Source organism: Cetorhinus maximus, chromosome 1 (assembly GCF_964194155.1).
Source record: "Cetorhinus maximus chromosome 1, sCetMax3.hap1.1, whole genome shotgun sequence".
Lineage (NCBI taxonomy): Eukaryota > Metazoa > Chordata > Chondrichthyes > Lamniformes > Cetorhinidae > Cetorhinus > Cetorhinus maximus.
In genome coordinates this window covers 140739647-140766340 of record NC_135879.1, presented here as the reverse complement: position 1 = coordinate 140766340, position 26694 = coordinate 140739647, and the positions used below count along the sequence as shown (strand labels likewise).

At 47.9% G+C, this 26694-nt stretch overlaps 1 protein-coding gene across 1 annotated transcript in view; it reads left to right on the top strand.

Annotated features, from left to right (window-relative positions):
- LOC144683929 (cyclic nucleotide-gated channel rod photoreceptor subunit alpha-like) overlaps nucleotides 1-26694 on the top strand; it is an 88420-nt gene that overhangs the window by 38118 nt on the left and 23608 nt on the right. Inside the window, exon 2 of the mRNA XM_078547518.1 lies at nucleotides 21135-21264. Coding sequence (XP_078403644.1) covers nucleotides 21161-21264 — 104 coding nt within the window. The 5' untranslated portion in view covers nucleotides 21135-21160. The remainder of the gene's footprint in view (nucleotides 1-21134; nucleotides 21265-26694) is intronic.

The window sequence follows — 26694 nt, the reverse complement described above, 5'->3', positions numbered from 1 at the left end:
TGCATCCATCCTGAGTCACTAAACATCCGTGGACATGCTTGGAGTGTTGTGTGTGGAGGGCTCCAGTGTATCCGGCTGACACTCATTTTTCCTGTGGGGGCCCCTTCCCTGACTCCTTGACGAGAAAGGGCACCTGGAGGGAGGTCAAGATGCCAAGTTCCCATCTTGCCTAGCCACTGATTGATCCCACTAATGCCTATAGCCATGGAATACAGCTCCAAGCACAAATCTGGCAAAGCCTGCTGGACCAAGGTTTCCAAGGCAGCCGCCACCCTTCGCATGGAGGTCTCGGTGTGCTCGCATGTCAGAGCCACGACATCAGACAGAATGTGGACAGACTCCTCCATCCTTCGCTCTAGTCTGCTGAGTGACTCTCGCATCTCTGCCAGATTTTCTGCCTGGCATCCATGTGGCATCTCCAGCATTGTATCAGTGGCCATTCACCCAGAGGCTCATTACCTGACCTGGACTCAGCAGGTGCCTGTTCTCCAGGAGTCCTCCGAATGCCAGAAACCTGGGCTGTCACTGCCTCAGACTTTTGCGGAGACGTGTCAGTGAGGTGTTCTCCAGAGAGTGACCCCGAGACTAAACTACAGCTATGACCCACTGAGGTGTATGTCCCTATGCTGGAGGGTGCAGCTGAACGCAAAGACCATCTCCAACAAAAGAGAATCTAACCATCGCCCCTTGACATTCAATGACATTACCATTGCTGAATCCCCCACTATCAACATCCTGGGGGTTGTCATTGGCCAGAAACTGAACTGGACTAGCCATATAAATACTGTGACTACAAGAGCAGGTCAGAGGCTAGGAACCCTGCGATGAGTAATTCACCTCCTGACTCCCCAAAGCCTGTCCGCCATCTACAAGGCACAAGTCAGGAGTGTGATGGAATACTCCCCACTTGCCTCGATCAGTGCAGCTCCCAAAACACTAAAGAAGCTTGACACCATCCAGGACAAAGCAGCCCGCTTGATTGGCACCATATCCACAAACAGTCACTCCCTCCACCACCAACACACAGTAGCAGCAGTGTGTACCATCTACAAGATGCACTGCAGGAACTCACCAAGGCTTCTTAGACAGCACCTTCCAAACCTACAACTGCTACCAAATAGAAGGACAAGGGCAGCAGATACATGGGAACACCACTGCCTGGAAGTTCCTCTCCAAACCACTCACCATCCTGACTTGGAAATAAATCACCGTTCCTTCACTGTCGCTGGGTCAAAATCCTGGAACTCCCTCCATAAATGCATTGTGGGTGTACCTACACCACAGTGACTGCAGCTCACCACCACCTTCTCAAGGGCAATTAGGGATGGGTAATAAACGCTGGCCTAGCCAGTGATGCCCACATCCTGTAAATAAATTTTAAAAAATCATGACTGATCTGATTGTGACCTCTACTTTTCTGTCTATCCCTTTTACCCTTTGACTCCCTTATCAGTCAAGAATCTGAATCTCTACTAGTCTCTGGGGAAGAGAATTACACAGACTTACGACCCTCTGAGAGAAAAAACTTCACCTCATCTCTGTCTTAAATGGGAGACCCCTTATTTTTAAACTGTGTCACCCAATTCTAGACTCCCCCACAAGGGGAAACATCCTTTCAGTATCTACCCTGTCAAATCCCCTCAGGATCATATATGTTTCAATAAGATCACCTCTCAATTTTCTAAACTCCAATAGATACAGGCCCAGCCTGTCCAACCTTTTCTCATAAGACAACCCCTTCATCCCAGGAATCAGTAAAGTTAACCTTTTCTGAACTGCTTCAAATGCAATTATATCTTTTGTTAAATAAGCAGACCAAAGCTGTACACAGTACTCCAGATGTGATCTCACCATCATTCTGTACAACTCTGGCAAAACTTCCCTACTTTTAAATTCCATTCCTCTTGCAATAAACAACAACATCCCACTTAACTTTCTAATCACTTGCTGTACCTGCATACTAACTTTTTGTGACTCATGTACCAGGACACCCAGATCCCTCTGTGTACCTCAGAGTTCTGCAATCTCTCTCCGTTTAAATAATATGCTGCTTTTCTATTCTTCCTGCTAAAGTGGACAACTTCACATTTTCTGACATACTCCATCTGTCAAATTTCTGCCCACTCACTTAACCTATCTAATCCCTTTGCTGACTCTTTATGTCCGCTTCACAACTTACTCTCCTATCTTCGTGTCATCAGCAAATTTAGCAACCATACATTCAGTCCTTTCATCCAGGTCATTGATATAGATTGTAAATAGTTGAGGACCCAGCACTGATCCCTGTGGCACTCACTCCACTGGTTACATCTTGCTAACCCAAAGATGATTAATTAAGCCCTTCTCTCTGTTTCCTATTAGCTAACCAATCCTCTATCCATGCTAAGAGCTCCTCTTTCATATAGTAATGTTTGTTGTGGCACCTTGTCAAGTCCCTGTTGTAAATTTAAGTACACCACATCTACAGGCTCCCCTTTATCCATGTTGTTTGTTAATTCCTCAAAGCACTCTAATAATTTAATCATACACAATGGACAGCAGTGTCCACCTCTGCCAGTGGGGCTGCCATCCATCTAGTGCAGGAAGGCCCACTGCACTGGATGGACAGCAGCCCCACTGGCAGAGATGGGCACTGTTGAAGCAGATAGGAAGCCTGATTAATATAGAAAAATCGTAGGGCCAACATTGTCAAGGAGAAATCCCTCAACAGCAAGGGTATGGCTAGGAATGCACCCTTTGTGCACTTTTGTGGCCTCTTCATGGGACCAGTGATAAAACCACCTTGATGGCCCTACAGTTTGTCACCAGGAAGCCGCCTCCAAGCCAGTACCTTCAGCGGAAACATTTATTCCCGTGCCTTGCTGCCTTTTCTGGTGCTAGAGTGAGATCCTGCCACAGCATCATCAGGATTATCTACCTTTGCACTGCCAGACCCCTCTCAATAGTGGAAATCATGCCCTGCAGAAGCACAATGTGCATGTGTACTGACCTCCAACCCAAGAAAATAGGTTAAGGCATGGATGGATCCGACATTGTTGTTGGAAATCTCATTCCATCTGAACACCACGCGGAGTGCGTGGCAACCCGAGCACCCCACCCATTCCCCCTACCACCGCCTGCCCCACCTGTGACAGAGACTGTAGGTCACGCATTGGACTCTCCAGACACCTGAGACCTCATTTTTAGTTAGGGACAGTCTAAGAAGAATACACTAAAGAGCAGAATTCTCCCTTTATTTTGTACATTAATAAGCTGAAGGTTGAAAAAGAATTTTGGGGATCTATAATTACTTAAAATTACTTATTTTTTTTATTTATAATGCCAGTGTATCACTCTCAGTTAGCCTCTTTATGTAAGATAATCTTATGCTTCTGACCTACCACCATGATGTTGGAAAAGATGGCACTGCCACCAACATATACAGACACAAGGACAACCCTGTAGCCTTAAAGCTGACGTCTGTTCGTGTAAGCAGAAAGCATATAAAGACTGACAGTAAAACACAGACTGATGATCAGTTTCGATCACTTTGCAAAAGTACCTTGCCCAGGCCATATCTGGACAACTAAACAGACCGCTGGTGATTGTGACATAAAGCACCAACCAGGCCCTAGAAGCAGTGCAAAGATTAAGAATAAGAACAAATTGCCCAGTATCAGAATGAAGCCTGACTTGTTAGGTCACAGCTCTTCAGTGACATCCCAGAAGGTCATTATAAAGGCATTTACGATACTTAATGAGATCAAAAAAAATAAATCTGGAATTATATTTTAAGATAAGCCACTGCAGCAGTGAAAAAGGTGCAGGTTCAAGTAGGTGAAACAAAGACACTAGGCGTTTTTTCTTCACACAGGACAGAATTTTCCCGTTGGTATGCGGGGGTGGGACCCGCACGCCGACACGTAAAATGATGCGCGGTGATTTCGGGCGAGCGTCCCGATGTCACCATGCGCCATTGCAATATTTCGGTGGGCGGGCGCATGATGATCTCCGATGCGCGCCCGCCATTAATTAACGGGCCACTTAAGGCCCTTGAATCGCCAGTTGACTGTGATTTTGCGGGGCCCGTGCAATCTCTGGGTCGGTGCACGGGCACAACGGGCAGGCGGGTAGGACACATTTGTATAAACCTCATCCACGGGAGGGATAAGAGGGCTCAGTGGGGTCACGAGTGTGCTCTGTCAAATATTGATTTTTCAAAGTTACTGGTACTCGCCTATGTGATCTGCAATACTTCAAAACATATACCAGCTGCTTGGACTGAACTCACAACCTTCAGGTCAGCACTCTGCAATAAAGAATCTTTTTTGGGCCTGCAGGTTTCAGGAAGCCTTCCCTTAGCCTGGGAATGAGAGCTGAATTCTCCACTGACGGCACCTCCTCTGAAGAGGAAGGGAGGGCTAGAAGGAGAAGGATGGCAGGAGTGTACATTCAGCCTCCAGGGGAGCCACCTTTGGGAGGACAGGCGCAGGTAAAGGGGTGCAGGGCCAAGAGGTAGTGCAAGGCAGATGGGGTCGCAGAAGACACCACTATCCTGGTGCCAGGGTATACAGGCGGCGAAGCAGCTACCTCAATATGACTGAGGCGCAGTGCCAAAGGAGGCTTCGTCTCTCGGGGGAGACAGTCAACTACATCTGTCAGATGATTGGGCCTGTGATCGCCGCGAACTGTGTGGGTTGGCACCCCATGCCAGTGGCTCTAAAGGTCACAGCTGCCCTCAACTCCTATGCCTCTTGCTTCTTCTAGGGGTCGGTGGGTGATTTTTGCGGTGTCTCCCAATCGGCTGTCCACATTTGGGTCAAGCAGGTGACAGACGCTCCGTTCAGGCGCGCATTGACCTTCATCCACTACCGTTTGGACCAGGCCAGCCAGGCACAGCGAGCCAGAGGCTTTGCAGCAATTGCTGGGTTTCCCCTGCATCCACGGTGCAATAGACGCACACATGTGGCCATCAAGGCACCAGCAGGTGAGCCCGGTGCCTTCTTCAACAGGAAGGGCTTCCACTCCATGAACGTGCAGATAGTGTGTGATCACAGGATGCAGATCCTGCAAGTCTGTGCAAGGTACCCAGGCAGCTCCCACGACACCTACATCCTCAGATACTCCCAGGTGCCGGGGCTCTTCAGTACTCCAGCCTGGCTGGATGGATGGCTGCTGGGTGACAAGGGCTATCCCCTCAGAATGTGGCTCATGGCGCCTCTTTGCCATCCAAGAACAGAAGCTGAGCAGCGGTACAATAGGAGCCACGCCTCCACAAGGGCTGTAGTGGAGAGGACCATCGATCTTCTCAAAATGTGCTTCCGATGCCTGGACCGCTCAGGGGGCGCACTCCAGTGCCCCCCAGGTGGTGTGTCAGTGATAGTAGTTGCATGCTGCGCTCTCCACAATCTTGCGCTGGAAAGGGGGGACGCAGTGGATGATGAAGACGTGGACGCAGTGGCTGCGGCTGCACACGATGAGTCCAGCAGTGAGTCCGAGGATGAGCACGCACAGGGAAATGCTGTGGGGGTGGACACTGGCCTGGGCATACTCCAGGGAGGCAGGGACACGCGGGAGACTTTAATCCAACTTTAATCCAACCTTCTGCTAGCACACCACAGATGGACCTCCAGGACAAGCCTGAGCTGCAGGCTCCATACTCGATACCTGAGTGCAAAATCTGCCTGGATAGGAACATTAACTAAAGGCCTTGTTAATAAAGCTGAATGTCCCACAAAGCACTCATAACATTATTAGTAACCGTCCACCTGCAGAAGAAAAGAGTCACCCTCAGCCATGGTGACATGTCTGAATTTAATATTATAACAAAAGGAACTTAAGAAAACAAAATGACAAAGGTGTTAAACATCACATCAACTCATAAAGACATCATTGCAGGCCGACACAAAAGCACCAGCGATAAACCCGTGTGGTGTGCCTAAGGTGCCTTATGTTTACATTTTCGGGTGCTACATCTTGGTGCTGCCCCCTCGCTGGGAGTGGCATCTGAGACAGCCTGCTGACTCTGCTGTCCTGTTAGCCTCGATGACTTTGGTGGTCGTCCTCTGGCCTGTGGCGCCTATGCTGGCCCCACCTGGGAGGGAGCTGCCAGTGCCACAGCTGGCATCTCCCCAGTCATCGCAGCCTCATCGGATGCAATGGTCACTGGCAGAGGGGTGGAGGAGCTGTCGCCCTCATCCGGACAGACCTGAGAGGTGCCCGCAGAGATGACAGGCAGCTGCAGCGCCGACGTGAGGTCGCTTTGGACTGCTCTGCTCACCATGGATGGGAAACTTGGTGCCCAGACCATCTCCCACACTGGCACTGACCAGCTGAGGTCAATGCCGATGTGAGGGCTTGCTGGTCCAAGCGCATCCCCAGGAAGCCCTGATGGGTCTCCTGGAGGAGCCTCTCCATGAGAGTTGCCACTCTCTCCATGGAGGACACATGGCGCTCGGCCATGAGGCTCATTGCATTGGCAATGGTCCGTGTAGACTCCTCCACCACGAACACCAAGACAAGCATAGCCTCATGTATCTCCACTAGATGCTCCCGTACAACCGGCCGCATTTCCAGCATTTGCTGCCACATGGACAACTCCAGAGGCACATCATCAGCCACCGACTGAGCATGTGCCTGGTCCCCTGCAGTCCTCCGACTGATGGTGCCATGGGCACTCTCTGTCTCTGCCAGCTCCTCCAGTGACGGTGAAGTGCCCTCACCGCTGTGCCCCGGACACCAGCCAATGTTCTAATTCCCACCGAGGTGCTAGTATCTGCGCTGGTGCCTGCCTGGCAGAGATGGTGTGACGCTGGTGAGTCTGTGACTTCAGGGCCCACAGATGAGAGAGGGGGCCTCTGCTGCTCCTCCTCCCGGCCCTGCTCCACTGATGCTGAAAGGAAGAACGAGGACATTGGATCAGTTGACGTGGAGACAATGTCAATGTGCATCCCTGTCCCCCGGATCATTTTGCGCTTATCCTTCCATAAGCAATGGTCAAGCCATGCTGCAAACTTCAGCAGTGCCATGGCTGTTGGGAGAACAATGGTGACCTCACTGCTGGGCTAACATACCTGCCCATGGCACCCCAGCCTCACCAACACTGGTGAACCTGGGCACATGGCGCTTCTCCAGATCGAGGGTCTCCTGCTCAAAGTGGCTAAGAATTGCCACCTGGGCCGGCTCTCCACCAGTCCTCACCCGCTCGGCGGCATTATGTGTATTCATCTCCTGAAAAGGAGAGAAGAGCATTGATTAGTGCTAATTGTACCTGGATTATCTTCGCGGACGGCCCACGCCATCAGAATGGGACATATCAGGGCTCCAGTGCCTCCTCACTCCGCTGCTGCTGAACACCCACACAAAGATGCTAGGCCTGTCCCCCCACCTTCCCCCTTGGCCAAAAGCTGCCTACATCACATTAGGCACCTCACGGTCAAACATTCCATTGCAAGGAGGCGCAAGCACGTGGACCGCAAAGGACAGTAGATCGATCGGTGCCAACGCCACCTTGAAGCTCCCCTCCCAGCATGTCATCACCCTGACTTTGACCTGTCCTGGAGTTCCAGCACTGCGCCCAGGCGCAGATCCTCCAGGTTGTCCCAAAAACAGTCATGTGGGTCTCAGTGTACCACATGCTGCGGGCGCAGAATCCATCTCTTCACCACCCTCTCAGGGTGACCTCGGCATGCGCAATGTCTGCTGGCCCACCCAGCAAAGGACACATTCCGTCAATGATTCAATGCAGTCACTACACTCAGACTTGGGGGGGGCGCCATGGGGGAAAGCCGACCTGCTGGGTTAAGTGACCAATACCAACATTGTCCTCACCCTTCCTGACTGTCCTGAAGCACTTGTGACACTGGACCCAGGTGCGCCGCACCACGTTGCGGGAGCTCACCACCTCCTGCCAGGCATGTCTGGTCATGTGGGGGGGCCTTCTCCTCCCATCCTCGGGTACAAGGACGTCTCCCTGTGCTGCTACCTCCTTAAGGCAATCGTCAGAAAAACGAGGGGCACAGTGCCCCCCTTCCCTACCCTCCTGCCTGGCCTGCTCACCAGCAGCGCTCTGGGGGGTCCTTCCATTTACCACGTTTGACGGCCTTTGAAAGGCTACAGCAGCTTTTTTAAACAGGCCGCCGGGTCGCCATTGGACGCGGTGGTCATTGCAGTCCCGCCGCTGCCCGCCCACTCCCGCTGTCCTCGGGAGTCGCGATTCACACTGGGCGGGCTTTAATTGGCCCGCCCGCGTAAAATGGTGGCGATCGGGTCTGCGCCTGCTACCGCTCCCACTCCGCCCGCCTGACAGGCAAAAAATTCTGCGCACAGAGCTTGTCAGGAAAAGGAGATGATGCCTGTACAATGAACTCACAAAAGAAACAGTTAGATACAGTGATGCCATAATTGTTATTTTTGATGTATGAGATAATACCGACTGAATATATAGGGCTTTGGTGAGACCACACCTGGAATATTGTGTGCAGTTTTGGTCTCCTTATCTGAGGAAGGATGTTCTTGCTATAGAGGGAGTGCAGCAAAGGTTTACCAGACTGATTCCTGGGATGGCAGGACTGACATATGAGGAGAGATTGAGTCGATTAGGATTATATTCGCTGGAGTTCAGAAGAATGAGGGGGGATCTCATAGAAAACTATAAAATTCTAACAGGACTAGACAGGGTAGATGCAGGAAGGATGTTCCCGATGGTGGGGGAGTCCAAAACCAGGGGTCGCAGTCTGAGGATACAGGGTAGACTATTTAGGACTGAGATGGGGAGAAATTTCTTCACCCAGAGAGTGGTGAGCCTGTGGAATTCGTTACCACAGAAAGTAGCTGAGGCCAAAATATTGTATGTTTTCAAGAAGGACATGGCATGGCATGGACAAGATGGGCCGAATGGCCTCCTTCTGTGCTGTAACTTTTCTATGGTTCTATGGTTTCTAAGGAGTTAGATATAGCTCTTGGGGCAAAAGGGATCAAAGAATATGGGGAGAAAGCAGGAGCAGGCTATTGAATTAGATGAGCAGCCATGATCATAATGAATGGCGGAGCAGTCTCGATGGGCTGAATGGCCTACTCCTGCTCCTATTTTCTATGCTTCTATGAAGGTTTTCTTCATCTGAACCTAAAATATGTAGATAGATCTATCTTGCAATCTTATGACTTCTTATGACTGCTTCTAAGGTAAACAGTAGTGAATTGCATTTTTTCTTATATACACCTTCATGGGCTGTGGGTGTCACTGGCGAGGCTAGCATTTATTGTTCATCCATAATTTCTCTCAAGAAGGTGATGATGAGCTGCCTTGTTGAACCACTGCAGTTGATGTGGTGTAGGTGCACCAACAGTGCTTTGACGGATGGAGTTCAAGGATTTTGACCCAGTGCCAGTGAAGGTATGGCGCTATTGTTCCAAGTCAGGATGGTGTGTGACTTGAGAGGAACTTGCAGGTGGTGGTATTCTCATGGGTCTGCTACCCTTGTTCTTCTAGGTGGTAGAGGATGTGGGTTTGGAAGGTGCTGTCGAAAGAGCCTTGGTGAGTTCCTACAGTGCATTTTATAGATGGTACACACTGCTGCCACTGTGTATCGGTGGTGGAGGGAGTGAAAGTGGTAGCTGGTATGTTGATCAAGCGGGCTGCTGTGTTCTGGATACTGTTTGAGATTCTTGTGTGTTGTTGAAGCTTCATTCATCTGGGAAAATGGAGAGTATTCCATCACACCTCTGACTTGTGTTTTTTAGGTGGTGGACAGGCTTTGCAAGCCACTGGGCGAGTCACTAGGCACAGAATACCCAACCTCTAACTTGCTCTTGTAGCCATAGTATTTATGTGATTGGTCCAGTTAAGCTTCTGGTCAATGGTAACCTCCAGGATGTTAATAGTGGGTAATGCCATTGAATGTCATGGGGAGATGGTTAAATTCTCTCTTGTTGGGGGTGTCATAGTCTTTCATTTTGTAGCACAAATATTACTTGTCACTTATCAGCCCTAGCTCAGATGTTGACCAGGTCTTGCAGGCACAAACACCTTCATTATCTGAGGAATTGCGAATGGAAATAAACATTGCAATCAAAGCAAACATCCTCACTTTCCACCTTATGATGGAAGGAATGTCCTTGATGAGGCAGCTGAGGATGGCTACACCTAGAACACTGCCCTGCTGAATTCCTGCAGTGATGTCCTGGGGCTGAAATGATTGGCTTTCAACAACCACAGCTATCTTCATTTATGCTAGGTGTGACACCAGCCAGTGAAGAGTTATCCCCCTGATTTTCATTGACTTCACTTTTACTCAGGGTCCTTGGCGACACACTAGGTCAAATGCTGCCTAGATGTCAAGGGCAGTCGCTCTCACCTCAGCTCTGGAATTCAGCTCTTTTGTCCATGTTTGGACCAGGGCTACACTGAGGTCTAGAGCTGAGTAGTTCTGTCAGAACCCAAACTGTGCATTGGTGAGCAGGTTCTTTGTGACCAAGTATCATCTGATAGCACTGTCGATGACACCTTCCGCCAGTTTGCTGACGATTGAGAATAGACTGATAAAATGGTAATTTGCCGGATTGGATTTGCCCTGATTTTTGTGGACAGGACATACCTGGCAAATGTCCACATTATCGGGTAGATGCCAGTGTTGTAGCTGTACTGGAACAACTTGGCTAGGAGTGATATTCTGGTGCACAAATCAGACATTATCTGGTCTCATAGCCTTTGCTTCATTCAGGCCTTCAGCTGTTTCATGATGCAAGATGTTTCACCCATTTGGCATTTCTGGCTGAAGATGGTTGCAAATGCTGTAGCTTTGTCATTAGAACTCATACGCTGGGCTTTGCCATTATTGAGGATGGGGATGTCCATGGAGCCTCCTCCTTCGGTTAATTGTTTAATTGTCCACCAACATTCAAGACTGGATGTGACAGGACTGTAGAACTTTGATCTGATCCGTCAGTTGTCCGATTTGTTGGCTCTGTCTGTTGCACGATGCTTCTGCTAGTTAGCATTGATGTAGCCCTGTGTTGTGGATGCATCAAGTAGGCATTGGTTCTATAAAAAAGGAATTTATGTGTAATTGTAAAGTCATAGCACCCTGTTAAAGTTTATGTTTGCTAATCAAAGAGGGTGATTTTTCATGCGGCTTCTGTTACTCGTTTGCTGTAACTTTGGCAGAGAGGCTTGGAAACAACAGAAAAATGGTTTAAACACTATTTATGGGTGGAATTTTCCATGCCCACTGGTGTCACGCGTCTTTGGCAGTGTGAGTGGACAATGTGGCAAGAAGGCCAAAAATCAGTTTCACAACGTCATGAAACCAGTTTGCAATCATCCGCTCTGCCCTTTAATGGCGGACCACGTTTCCTGCTGTCGGGCGTCGAGAACCTCATTGTAATACCTTCGCATATCCTTATAAGCCCAGCTCGCTGGAATCATCCCCCAATGCTGGATCATCCGCCCACATCGGCGGGAAAACACGTCAGTTCAGAACACGTCTTGACACGTGTGATGTGCAGAAGTCGAAGCTTACCATCAGGGCCTTGCTCACATCGCGGACATCCGAGGAGCAGCAGATGCTGCAGCCCGACAGAACGTCCATCACATGCTGGGTGGAGTCTCATGGATATGGCTCCGCCGCGAAGCAGCTCACGGAAGGTGGAAAGTCACTGTTGAGGGTCTGCTCACAACAGATGATAGTCGAGGGGATGGAGAGGAAGGTTCAGCTGTGTTTGAGAGAGAAAGATGTACTGAGGGATTGGAGAGGAAAGTCTATGTTCGACTGGGAGAGGAACATGTGTTGGGGGGATGAGGTTGAGAGGGGGGAGACAAAGGTGTCGGGGGGTGAGGTTGGGAGCGGGGAATGAAGATGTCGGCGGAGTGAGGTTGGGGGTAGGGAGTATGGGGAGGAGGGGTTAATGGGGGAGAAGACGGCAACTGTGGAGGTAGTTGTAAATGGGAGGAATGTGTAAGGGAAGGAGTTTTGAGGAGGGGAAGGAGTCCAGGGAGTGGACGGAGTCCAGGGAGGGGATGGAGTCCAGAGGGAGGAAGGACTCCAGGGGTAGGAAGGAGTCCAGAGAGGGGAAGGAGTCCGGGGAGGGGGAAGGAGTCCAGGGAGGGGGAAGGAGACCAGAGAGGAGAAGGAGTCGAGGGGAAGAAGAAGTGCGGTGGAAGGAAGTAGTTTGAAGAGGGGAAGGAGTCAAGTGGGAGGAAGGAGTCTGGAGAGGGGAAGGTGTAAGGGTGGCAGAAGAAATAAGGGTGGAGGAAGGGGCAGGATGAAGCGGGGGTGGGGAGTCCGGTTGGGGGGAGGGAGTCCATGAATGGGAGGAGTTCCAAGGGGAGGGTAGTTGGATGGGAGTAATGAGTCCGGGAGAGGAATGGGTCCAGGGGGAGGGAGGAGTTCCAAAGAGAGGAAGGAATTCCAAGAGGGGAAGGACTTCCAAGAGGGGAAGACCATAAGACCATAAGAGGTAGGAGCAGAAGGAGGCCATATGGCCCATCGAGTCTGCTCCGCCATTTAATGAGATCATGGCTGATCTGATAATCCTCAACTCCACTTTCCTGCCTTTTCCCCATAACCCTTGATTCCCTTACTGATTAAAAATCTGTCTATCTCAGCCTTGAATATACTTAACGACCCAAACTCTACAGCCCTCTGCGGCAAAGAATTCCACCAATTAACCACCCTTTGAGAGAAGAAATTCCTCCTCATCTCTGTTTTAAGAGTACCCTTACTCTGAGATTATGCCCTCTGGTCCTACCTAGACTGTCCCAGAAGGGGAAACAGCCTCTCAGAATCTACCCTGTCAAGCCCCTTAAGCATTTTGTATGTTTCAATAAGGTCGCCTCTCATTCTTCTAAACTCCAATGAGTACAGGCCCAACTAACTCGACCTCTCCTCATAAAAAAATCCTTCCATTCCCAGGATCAACCTAGTGAACCTTCTCTGGACTGCCTCCAATACCAGTATCTTACCTTAGATAAAGGGACCAAAACTGTTCACAGTATCCTAAGTGTAGTCTAATTAGTGCCTTGTATAGTTTTAGCAAGACTTCCTTATTTTTATACTCCATTCCCTTTGAAATAAAGGCCACATTCCATTTGCCTTACCTATTCCTGCTGAACTTGTTTGCTAGCTTTTTGGCATTCATGCACGAGTACCCCCAAATTCCTCTGTGCTGCAGATTTTTCAGTCTTTCTCCATTTAAATAATATTCAGCTCCTCTATTCTTCCTGCCAAAGTGCATTACCTCACACTTTCCCACATTATGTTCCATCTGCCAAATTTTTGCCCACTTACTTTACCTGTCTATATCCCCATGTGGACTCTTTGTCTCATCCTCACCACTTGCCTTCCCACCCTCTTTCTGTGTCATCTGCAAAATTGGCGATGGTACATTCATTTTCCTCATCCAAGTCAGTAATATATATTGTAAATAATTGTAACCCCAGCACTGATCCCTGTGGCACTCCACTAGTTACAGGTTGCCATTCTGAAAATGCATTCCCCCATGTCCCAACTCTCTGTCTTCTATTAGCTAGCCAGTCCTCTATCCATGCTAATATACTATCCCTAACACCATGGGCTCATGTCTTATTGAGTAATTTTATGTGTGGTACCTTATCGAACGCCTTTTGGAAATCCAAATATATTACATCTACTGGTTCCCCTTTATCTATCCTGCTTGTTACCTCCTCAAAGAACTCTAATAAATTTGTCAGGCATGATTTCTCCTTCATGAAGCCTGGTTGACTCTGCTGGATTAGATTATGCATTTCTAAATGCTCTGCTATTACATCCTTTATAATAGACTCTAACATTTTCCCAATGACAGATGTTAAGCTAACTGGCCTATCGTTACCTGTTTTTTGTCTCCCTTCCTTTTCAAATAAGGGTGTTACATTGGCAGTTTTCCAATCCTCTGAGGCTTTTCCAGAATCTATGGACTCTTGGAAGATTACTACCAGTGCCTCCACTTTCACTGCAGCTATTTGCTTTAATATCCTCGGATGCAACCCATCAGGTCCAGGTCTTTAGCTCCATTAGTTTCTTTAGTACTTTTTCTCTAGTGATAGATATTGTATTTATTTCCTCCCCCACTTTTCCCCATGATTATTTAGTATTTTTGGTATGCTATTAGTGTCTTCTACCGTGAAGACTGATGCAAAGTATTTATTCAACTCCTCTGCCATTTCCTGGTTCCCCATTATTATTTCCCCAGCCTCATTATCTAAGGGGCCTATATTGACTTTGGTCTCTCTCTTCCTTTTTATATATTTAAAGAAGCTCTTTTTATATCCCTTGCTAGTTTACCATCTAAGTTTATTTTCTCCCTCTTTATTATTATTTTGGTCATCTTCTGTTGGTTTTTAAAATTTTCCCAATCCTCTGACTTAGCACTAATCTTTTCTACATTGTATGTTTTTTCTTTCAATTTGATACTATCCTTAACTTCCTTGGTTAACTATGGTTGGTTTATCCCCTTCCTACAATCCTTCTTCCTCACTGGGATATATCTTTGTTGTGTCCTGAACTATTTTCTTAAACGTTTGCCATTGTTCATTAACCGTCTTTTCTGTTAAACTCCTTTCCCAGTCCACTCCAGCCAACTCTGCCCTCATTCCTTTGTAATTATCCTGATTTAAGTTTAGCACAGATGTTTCCGACCCCAGTTTCTCACTCTCAAACTGAATGCTAAATTCCACCATTTTACGGTCACTGTTTCCTAGAGGATCTTTTACTCTGAGATCATTTATTAAACCTGCCTCATTTTACATAACCAGATCCAAAATAGCCTGATCCATGGTTGGATCCACAACATATTGTTCTAGGAAACTGTCCTGAATACTCTATGAATTCTTGCTTGTGGCTACCTCTGCCAATTTGATTTTCCCATTCTACATGGAGATTAAAGTCACCCATGATTAATGTACTGCCTTTTTTACATGCCCTCATTATTTCCTGATTATTTGTCTGTCCAACAGCATAGCTACTGTTGGGGAGCCTATAGACTACTCCCACCAGTGTCTTCTTCCTCTTGTTATTTCTTACCTCTACCCGTATGGATTCCACATATTCCAATGCAAAATCATTTCTTGCTATCATACTTATTTCATCTCGTACTAACAAAGCTACCTCACCACACTTTCCTTCCTGCCTGACCTTTCGAAAAGTCACATACCCCTGAATATTTAGTTCCCAGCTTTGATCTCCTTGTAACCATGTCTCTGTAATGGTTATAAGATCATACCCATTAATCTCTATTTGTGCCGTTAATTCATTTATTTTGTTCTAAGTACTACGTGCATTTAAGTAAAGGGCCATTCATTTTGCCTTTTTACCATTTTTTCCCCTTTTGACCCTATTTGCTGCTGTTTTTTTTATGTTTGTACACTCTGTCCCTTCCTGTCACACTCTGGATATCATTATCTAAGTAGCCACCCTGCAATGCTGCCATATCCTTTTGCTTTGTAAGCCTACTTATCCCCTCTCCAGATCCCTCCCCTGCTCTATTTAGTTGAGTTCCAAGAGGGGAAGGAGTCCAGAGGGGGGATATCCAGGTGAATGTGCAAGAGAGGGCTCTCTTGAGTTGATGACTGCCTCCTGGGGAGCAAACTGAGGGTGAGCATGGTAGGAGGGAATGGTGAGAAAGACAGAGGGCAGAGTGAGGCGGGAGGGTGGGAGGGCGAAGGTGCGACGGGATCAGTAGAAGGGACGGTGAGGGTGGCTGGTGGGGACTCAGAGGCTGACATGGACACTGGAGTGGGAAGGAGGTGGCTGGGGAGATTAATGGGGATGGGAGTGGGATTTTCTGGAATGTGCACATTCACCTGGACATGCCTGAAAGAAAAGGGTTGTGGCTGCTAGGTCACGGTGGGGGGTGGAAGGTGATGGCAGGGGGGGTCAACAGTGATAGGGGAAAGGAAATAGGTGTCTGGGGGAGGGGAAAGGATGGGAGGCCTGAAGAAAATTGTTAGACGCACCATGCTTGCTAAACTGAAAGTGAAACAAAATTTGTGGTGGGCAAGAACAGTTGCAGCATGGGAGTGTGATCAGTGGGTGGGCGGAGATGCAGCTCAGCTGAGATGGACAACTGAAAGAGAACCCTAGCAGGCGGCATTGAAAATACTCAGGACATTGAGCTGAGTGTGATACAGAAGGATTCACGTGTGTGTGGGAGAGTGCTTGCACGAGGCTCCGAAAGGCTCTGCCACACACACAATTCTCGCTCCAGAATCACTTGTGGGCCGGCTGTGTGCAGCTGAACTGTTAGTGGGTTGGGGGCGGGAAATGCACTGGGAGGACTCGCGAACCCTGTTAATGAAGCTGAAAGACACCAATACACATTATTCAGTGAAAGTGAATACATTTTCAGGTTGTAAAGTGACAAAATGTGTTCACCTGTGCAACCAACTGTGATCAGAATTTCTTAACTTATAAATGCCTTAGACCTCGAAGTGCTGCCCTGTCATCCATAGATGGGGTGGAGACAGCCTGTGCAATGGTTGGCCCTGTTGCCTCTGATGCCTTCGGTGTGGGTCCTCGGGAGAGCCAAGGCTTTGGGGGCCCCAGCTTGCTTTGACTGTCCTCCTGTGGGCCAGCTGCTCCCTCTGTAGTGACAGAGGACGAGGCTGAGGGGGCCACAGGCAAAGGGGACTTGGAGAGAGAAGACAGCGCCTCTGAGATTCCTTAGTGGATGACTCAGGGATATCCTGATGCCACTCCTCCTTCCTTTGGGTGCCTGAGGGCCCCAGCCTGACTCCTTGAAGGGAAGGTGCACATTGAGAGACGTCAAGGTGCCCCATTTCCCTGTTGTGTTGTCACTGCAGGTACTCACCCATGGCTACCGCGATGGAGTGCATGTCTGCACACACCTCCACATTCTACTGGACCAGGGTCTCCATGATGTCCGCCATCCTTCCCATGGAGACCTCTATGCATGCACATGTGGGCACCACTTCATCACAGAGCAGACGGACGCACTCCTCTAACTCACGTGCCTCTCTGTTGAGGGTGTCCAATAGCTCTGTGTGATGTTCCCCCGCCTTCTACTGACTCTCCAGGATGAGTTGGAAGGCCGAATCCAGAGGCTCATCATCTGACTCGGACCTCACAGATGCCTCTTCCCCAGGAGTCCTCTGAGTGCCGGGGAGCTCAGCTGAACCTGCCTCCTCCTGCTGTGGACACGTGTCCATGCAGTGACCACCAGATTGTAAACCTTAGTCTGCTCTAAATGTAGGTCCCGCCGAGGTGTGTGTCTCTGCCCTGGTGCAGGGTATGGGTAAGCGCTGTGACAGGTCTTTCAGGCTGCTTGTTTCCAGCTGTTCAATGGAGGGGTTTCCTCTTGTCTGGAGGTGAGGACCTGGATGGAGCTGAGGGACTGGCTGGCTGAGGGTGACAGTTGCTTGGCAGAGCTCCCTGTGAGTAGAGATAATTAGTGCACGGCAGCAGAGTCAAAAGGAGGAGAGAGAGCACTCATCTTTGCGTTGAGAGGGGTGATGTGCTGTAGGTTTCTCATGAGAATGTTTGCTGCTGCCTTCACCATCGCCACAGGCATGATCCAGAACCTCACCAGTCAGCGTGATGGCACACTCCACAAACTTAAGACTTAACCAAGAGAGGTTCTTAGTATACCCATGTTAACCACCAGTCTCTCTCTTTCATCCTGCAGGAGGAGTACATTAGGCGCATGGAGCCTGGTGAACTAGTTGTAGGCCTCATGGTGTACAGAGTATGGAGACGGTGGAGAAGAAAGCGTTGAGAGGCCTGGCTGCGCAGAAGGAGGAGCAGCACCCTCAGGAAGAAGGGGTGGCTGGGGCTCCTGCATACACTGCTGAAGAGCCACAGTGAGCCGTCATTGATCAGCGCCTAGCTAGATCCAGGATCTATAAACACCGCCTTTCATTCCTGCAGATGACCGAGAACCAGTGTTGCCAAAGACTGCGCATGTCTAGGGAACTGGTTGGTCACGTCTGCCAGCTACTGCAGGGTTTGGTGCCACGGGGATATGGAGGGCATCCACTGCCAGTGGCTGTGAAAGTGACCGCGGCGCTCAATTTCTATGCCAGTGGCTCCTTCCAGGGCTTCACAGGTGACCTCTGTGGGATATCACAAGCCTCCACCCACAAACGCATCCATGAGGTCATGGAAGCCATCTTTGCGAAGGCACACCACTTTGTGCATTTTGCCCGGGACCAGGAGGGCCAGGATGCAAAAGCGATTGGCTTTGCCCAGATCTCGGGCTTCCCACAGGTGTAGGGTGCCATCGACTACACTCACGTGGTGCTCACATCTCCATCGCAACACGTGGTCAACTACATCAACTGCAAGGCATACCATTCACTGAATGTGCAGCTGGTGTGCGACCACCACCAATATATCCTGCAGGTCTGCGCATGGTTCCCAGGGAGTGTCCACGACTCCTACATTTTCAGTCAGTCACAGACCCCTGACGTCTTCCAGGGTCCACAGAGGCTGCAGGGATGGCTCCTCAGGGACAAGGGCTACCCGCAAAGGCCATGACTGATGACACATGTGTGGCGGCCTCGGACTGCAGCAGAGTGAAGGTATAATGAAGCTTATGCTGCAACTCACAATTTGGTGAAGCAAACAATCAGGATGATGAAAATGAGGCTCCAGTACCTGGACCACTCTGGTGGAGCCCTGCAATACAGTCTGCAGAGGGTATCATGCATCATTGTCATCTGCTGCGCCCTTTATAACCTGGCGCTGCAACGGGGAGAGGAGCTGGCTGAGGAGGAGATGCAGGAGCTGGAGGTTTCCTCTGATGAGGACGTCATCGACGGTGATGATGGTGAGGAGGCCCTTGCACTGGGCAGATAAGGCAGGCGCGTTCGGGAGGTTTTCATAGCTGCTAGATTCATGGAAGATGATGATGACATGCAGTGAACAGACACCATAGATCCTCACATTGCATTTATGGACATTTGATCCAGTCTGGCTGATGGCAGTGCACATACCCTGTGATAAGGCTCCTGCCATGGAGATGCACTGGAGGCCCTAACAGTCACTTGATTGCTGTAGGATGATGATGACATGTAGTGAGGACACTCCATAGATCTTCACAGAGCCTCTGAGAATGTCTGACTCCTGTTTGGCAGAGGGCAGCTCCCTAGCGCTTTGTGATTAGTGTCATATCATAGAGACGCAGCCATGAAACTTTAAAAGCATCTGATCCTTTGTCTGCCTTCAGCACCTGACCCCTTCAGGAGCACAGCATCACCGGTCACAGATGCTGAGGAGATGTGGGCCAGCCCCACCTTAAAGGTGCTGAGAGCACAGGGAGAGAATGACAGAACTCTGTGACACCTGCCCACAACATTCTGGCAGCAATGACAAGCACCATCGAGGTGCAGGCATCAGTAATGTGTCCAGGGAGTGTGAGGCTGGACCATCACTTTGGTCTGAAGGCTGCACAAAGCACAGGGAAGAGGCCCTGGACTGAGACACCTGCCTTTATCTTGTGCAGAAAGGTTTCACATCTGAGTGACACGAACACTGCTCATCAGAACAAGGAGCCACAGGCAGTGAGACGTTCTTGGGAGTTTATTTACAATAGTGAACATTATGTACAAGTGATTAACACCCATGCCCAGGATATGCAACTAATTCTTCTTTCTTAACTTTCCTAACCCTGCCGCTATGTCTTGGTGCTCCACAGACATACACAGCGGAGGTGGAGGCAGCCTGCTGATTGCTGTGCCCTGTCTGTGATGATCTTGGCGGGCATCCTCTGGAGGGCTGAGACCTGGAGGGTCCCAGCCTGATTTCGGGGTCCTGCTGTGTGGCAGTGGCACCCCCCTGTGGAGCTGGAGCTTCTATGGTGACAGAAAGAGGGGCTGGACACTCCCAGAGTCATCTGGATGGATGGCCCTGGGGGGGTGGGGGGGGGATACACCTGCTGATCCTCCTCCCTATGGGTGCCCAAGGGCTCCTGGCTGACTCCTTGAGGAGAAGGGGTAGCTGGATTGCGATCGAGCTGCCCTGCACCCCTCATGCATACACACTGTTGGAGGCCAACTATGGCATCAACGATGGAGTTCAGCCCGCGCACCAGTGCAGGAGTAACATCCTGGACCAAGGTCTCCATGGCGGCCGCCATCCTGCCTGTGTTGACCTCGGTGCATTGCAATGCCGGCGCTATCACCTTAGACTGAAGATGGACAGACTCCTCCATCGTGCCTTGTAACCTGAGGAGTGCAGCAGACATCCCATTCTGATGTTCCCTAGCTTGCCTTTGCAGCTCCAGCAACTGTGACATGACTGAATCCAGACGCTCATCATCTGACTCGGACTCAGCAAATTTCTGGCCTCTAGCAGTCCTCCGAGTGCTGGACATCTGGGAAGTCACTGCCTCCACCTGCTGTGGACCAGACAGTGCGATGTGAACCCAAGGCTACTCTAAAGCCAGGTCCCACCAAGGTGTGTGTCTCTGTGCTGGTGGAGGATGTGGGTGAGCGCTGTGACGGGTTTTCAGGGAGGGTTTCAGCGGATTCCTCTTCTGAGTTTCCCTCAGGCTTGATTGGAGGCCCTGGGTGTGCGCAGCTACACTTTAAATATGGCACCTGGCGTGATGAAGTGGCGAGGTGATGATGTGGTGGGCAAATGAGAGCCCGCCCACCATTGAAAGGGGATGTTTCCCGGCAATGCATAATTAATGAGACGGGTTTGGGACAATGCGGAGCGAAAAGCCGCCATTGCAGCCAGCGGGTAAAACATCCTTTTCCCCGCCCGCTACCACACTTAGTGAAAATTTGGGGCGATTCCACCCTATGCTTTTTTCTGGAGTTTCTACATATAATCCTGAGAACCCCCAGTGGAAATTCAACCCAGTAATATTTTACCTTTGCAGGTTAAGTTTTTTCCATGGTCCTCAATTGTTATCCCCTGGTAGTATATTACCAGCCGCTGTTTATTCTCTACATCAATACTTCTGGCTAAGAATTATTCTCAGTTTATTTACTTTTTTTCTGAAAATGCTTCACATGCATTGTACAAAAAATTCAATCCTTACGGGGAGAAAAAGAAGGAAGAACCTTCTATTTACACATTTAAATAGATTGTGCAACAATAATGTGTGCCACAATGTAAAAGAAAAATAGAGTTTCGAGCTGTCTCTCACTCTTTATTTGCTTTGTTTCTTTCCAGGGTTGGAAATAACTTTAGTCATCAAGATGGCGGCTGTGATTAATACACACAAGAGCTACATACGCATTCCCCGAGTGTCCGTTCATCCTGCAAATGATGAGGTAGAGCAGATGGAAAATGGACAAAGCAGGTATGGCAGAATACTGCAAGCTAAGATATCTCCTTGCACCAGGAATCTTGTTACTTAAGAAAAGTTTCATATTGAAACTCAACAACACTACACTATGTAAAAGATACTGTCAAATGAAAAAAAACTACTCTATTGCTATACTGAACTATGTGTAGTTCTGAAGGAAAATGCACACATCTGCTAGTTTTGTAAGGTGCATGATTTTGAATGCCCTTTCAGGTATTAGCTGTAAGTGATAGAAGCGTGATGAAAATGTACAGACGTAACTTCCAGTGGAGTGGCAATTGAGTCTGATTGCCACTCCGCTCATAGTTACTTACTTTGAAATCCAGCTGCTCCTATCTTGCCCGACCTTCCAATTCAGGCCGGGTGAGATTTGTGTAGTGCAGCGTGTTCTCAGGGCCTACAGCTGAGGGCAGCTCGGTTGCAGGTAAGCCACGCCCTCTTTTTTTTAACAGCACGAGCTGCCGTAAACCAGGTAGGTTTAAAGATCCAGCTAAGTTTAAATGGCTTTGAAGGGCCAGGGAGAAGGTAAGTGTATATATAATAAGGTAAGTGAGTAGGATTTGGGGGGGTCGGGTCAGACTTTGAGGGGGGGATCAGGCCTGGCCTTGGGTTGGGGGGAGTCAGGAGTTGGGTCGAGCCTTGGGGCAGTCAGGTTGGGCCTGGGGAGGGTAGTCGGGCTTGTATTGGGGGGGCAGGGTCTAGTCCCGTGGGGGGCCGAGAGAGATAGTCTGGGTGGTGGGGGGGGGACCCGTGGCGGGGGGGGGGGGGTAAGTAGTTGGGGGTTGGGAGGGGTAATGGGGGGGTGGGGGAAGTCCTGTGGGGGTTGGGGGGAAGTCCTATAGAGATGAGAAATAATAAAGGCAAGAAATGGGAGTCGTGTACAGGCCCCTTAATAGCAACCACATGGTAGGATGGAGCATAAAGGAAGAAATAGTGGGAGCTTGTCAGAAAAACATGGCGATAATCATGGGAGATTTTGATGTACTTATAGACTGGAAAAGTCAGATGGGCAAACATAGTTTAGATGAGGAGTTCATAGAATGTTTCCAGGATAGTTTCTTAGAACAGCACGTTTTGGAGCCAACAAGATAGTAGGCTTTACTAGACCTGGTATTATGCAATGAAATGGGATTAATTAATCTCATAGTGAAAGCACCCCTAGGTAGCAGCGACCATAATGTGATTGAATTTTAAATTCAGTTTGAGGAAGAGAGGAGTGGATCCAAGACTATGTTTTTAAACTCAAATAAGGGCAATTATGAGGGCATGAAAGTAAAACTGGCTAAAGTGAATTGTAAAATTAGGTTAAGGGATAGGTCAATAGAGATGAAGTGGCAAGCATTTAAGGTGATATTTCAGAATACACAAAATAGATATATTCCAACGAGTAACAAAAAGTCCAAGGGACGGACACACCATCCATGGTTAACTAGAAAGGTTAAAGATAATATTAAAGAAAAAGTATATAATTGTGCAAGAATAGTGGAAGGCCAGAAGATTGGGCAGAATATAAGGAACAGTAAAGGATGACTAAAAGATTAATAAGGAAGGAAAAACTAGAATACGAGAGAAAGCTAGTCAGAAATATAAAAACAGATAGTAAGAGTTTCTATATATATTTTAAAAAGAAACGAGTTAACAGAGTGAGTGTTGGTCCTATAGAAAGCGAGTGTGGGGAATTAATAATGGAAAACAAGGAAATGGCAGATGAATTGAACAGGTATTTTGCATCAGTCTTCACTATAGAGGATACAAGGAACATCCCAAAAGCAGCTATAAATCAGGAAATGGAAGGGAGTGAGGAACTCCACAACATTACAATCACCAAAAAAGTGGTACTGAATAAATTGTTGGAGCCGCAGGCTGACAAGTGCCCAGATCCTAATGGACTTCATCCTAGGGTCTTAAAAGATGTGGCTAGTGAGATAGTTGATGCATTGGTTTTAATTTTCCGAAACTCCCTTGATTCGGGAAAGTCCCATTAGATTGGAAGATAGCAAATGTAACTCCATTATTCAAAAAGGGAGGGAGACAGAAAGCAGGAAACTATAGGCTAGCTTAATACCTGTCACAGGGAAAATGTTGGAAGCTATTCTTAAGGAAGCTATAGCAGGGAACTTGGATAAGTTCAAAGTAATCAGGCAGAGTCAACATGGTTTTGTGAAAGGGAAATCATGTTTAACCAACTTATTGGAGCTCTTTGAGGAAGTAACATGTGTTGTGGATAAAGGGGAACCGTTGGTGGACTGTAACAGAAGGCATTTGATAAAGTGCCACATCAAAGATTATTGCAGAAAATAAAAGCTCATAGTATAGGTGGTAACATATTGGGATGTTAAGAAGATTGGCTGGCTAACAGGAAGCTGAGTAGGCATAAATGGGTCTTTTTCAGGCTGGCAAGATGTAACGAGTGGTGTGCCACAGAGATCAATGCTGTGACCTCAACTGTTTACAATTTATTTAAATGGCTTGGATGAAGCGATGGTTGCCAAATTTGCTGATGACACAAAGATAGCTGGGAAAGAAAGTTGTGAAGAGGACATAAGGAGGCTACAAAAAGATATAGATAGGTTAAGTGAGTGGGCAAAGGTCTGGAAAATGGAGCATAACTTGGGAAAATGTGAAATTGTCCATTTTGGCAGGAAGAATAAAAGAGAAGCATATTGTCTAAATGGTGAGAGATGCAGAGTTCTGAGATGCAGAGGGATCTGGGTGTCCTAGTGCATGAATCGCAAAAGGCTAGTATGCAGGTACAGCAAGTAATTAGGGAAGCTAATAGAATGTTATCATTTATTGCGAGGGGAATTGAATACAAAAGTAGGAAGGTTATGCTTCAGTTATACAGAGCACTAGTGAGACCACATCTGGAGTATTGTGTACAGAATTGGTCACCTTATTTATGGAAGAAGTTCAGAGAAAGTTTACCAGACTAATTACTGGCATGAGGGGGTTGTCTTATGAGGAAAGGTTGGACAGACTAGGCTTGTATCTGCTGGAGTTTAGAAGAGTAAGAGGTAACTTGATTGAAATGAATAAGATCCTGAGGGCACTTGACAGGGTGGATGTGGAGAGGATGTTTCCTCTTGTGAGAGAATCTAGAACTAGGGGTCACTGTTTAAAAATAAGGGGTCGCCCATTTAAAACGGAGATGAGGCAAAAATTTTTCTCTCAAGAGTGTCGTGAGTCTTTGGAACTCTCTTCCTGAAAAGCCGGTGGAAGCAGAGTCTTTGAATATTTTTAAGGCAGAGGTGGATAGCTTGTTGGTAAGCAAGAGGGTGATAGGTTATCGAGGGTAGGCAGGATGCAGATTTGAGGTTACTATCATATCAGCCATGATCTTATTGCTCCTTGTTCATACGTTCGTATGTTCATATAGAAGTAAGCCCTCACCCTACTGCATATAAATAAGATGCCCTCCCATGCATGATCTGCTGAGTATCAGCACTGAAGGGTACCAGCAGATAGAATGCCAGCACTGACGATGTAGTCTGTATATACGAGGCTTGTGCTCTTTGGATTTATGTATTGTTTAACCTGCAAATAAATCTGCCCAAGTAGTTTTAATGCATATGTTTCAATTTCTGCCTTCGGAGGCTGCGAGAAAACATGGCAGCCCATGTGTTCTCCTGTAAATTGTTTATTGCAATTAGGCTTAATTGTTACAGCTGGCACACTAGTCTGTACACAGTGTAAATAATGACACAGGTTTTCAGTTCCTGGGAGATTTTGGTCTGTTTATAGAAACTGATGGCTGGCCGTGAGCATCAGATACGTTTTGAGAAAAAGCACGAAAGACATCAGGCAATTGTTCTAAACTGCTTGGTGCAGGATTTTGAAGTTGAATTAATTATCAATCTGATAGTCAATATGTACATCTGGCTGTTTGTCTAAATTTATTTCACTTTTTAAGATAAATGCTGCGCAGAATAAAACTACTCGGTTTATATAATACCCACTTAGGAAGTGCATTACTCTTTATAGTAGTATGCCTCAGACTAGTAGAGTAGCTGCTGAACAACTGTAATATATTAAATGTTCTATGTATGTTACATACTCCTTAATTGGGCATCACCATTCTGTGACATTCAATCACACCTGCAGTTGTACTCGCCAGTGTTACATGGGGCTGGATTAAATGCTGAGGTTGGGATGCCCGCGCCCCAGCATAAATGTCAGAGATGTGTCTGCCTCTGCTTGGCCAGCTTGTCCCATAGAAACATAGAAAATAGGAGCAGGAGTAGGCCATTCGGCCCTCCGAACCTGTTCCGCCATTCAATACAATCATGGCTGATCCTCTATCTCAACACCATATTCCCATTTTCTCTCCATACCCCTTGATGCCCCTGATATCCAAAAATGTATCAATTTCTTTCTTGAATATACTCAGCGACCTGACCTCCACAGCCTTCTGTGGTAGAGAATTCCTCAGGTTGACCATTCTCTGAGTGAAAAATATTTTCCTCATCTCAGTCCTAAATGGCCCGCCCCATATCCTGAGACCGTGGTCCCTGGTTCTAGGCTCCCCAACCAAAGAAACATCCTCGCTGCATCCAGTCTGTCTAGCCCTGTTAGTATTTTATACGTTTAAATCAGATCCCCTATCATTCTTCTAAACTCTAGTGAATACAGGCCTAGTTGAACCAATCTCTCCTCATACAACAGTCTTGCCTTCCCCGGTATCAGCCTCGTGAACCTTCGCTGCACTCCCTCTTTGGCAAGTATATCCTTCTTTAGGTAGGGAGACCAAAACTGCACACAATACTCCAGGTGTGGTCTCACCAAGGCACTGTATAACTGCAGTAAGACTTCCATACTTCTGAAATCAAACCCTCTTGCACTGAAGGTCAACATACCATTTGCCTTCCTAATTGCTTGCTACACCTGCCTATTTACTTTCATTGACTGGTGTACAAGGATACCCAGATCCCTTCGTACATCCACATTTCCCAATATATCACCTTTTAAATAATACTCTGCCTTTCTGTTTTTCACACCGAAGCATATAACCTCACATTTATCCACATTATACTGCATCTGCCATGTGTTTGCTCACACACACAACTTGTCTAAATTGCCCTGAAGCCTCCTTGCATCCTCTTCACAACTCACAACCCCACTCAGTTTTGTGTTGTCAGCAACTTGGAAATATTGCATTTGGTTCCCTCAGCCAAGTCATTTATATATATCGTGAACAGCTAGGGCCCAAGCACTGATCTCTGTGGTACACCACTAGTCACCACCTGTCAACCAGAAAAAGACTAATTTATTCCCACTCTCTGGTTCCGGTCTGTTAACCAATTCTCAGTCCATGCCAGTATATTACCTCTAATCCCATGTGCTTTAATTTTGCCTATTAGCCTCTTATGTAGGACCTTATCATAAGCCTTCTTGAAATCCAAATACACCACATCTACTGGTTCTCCC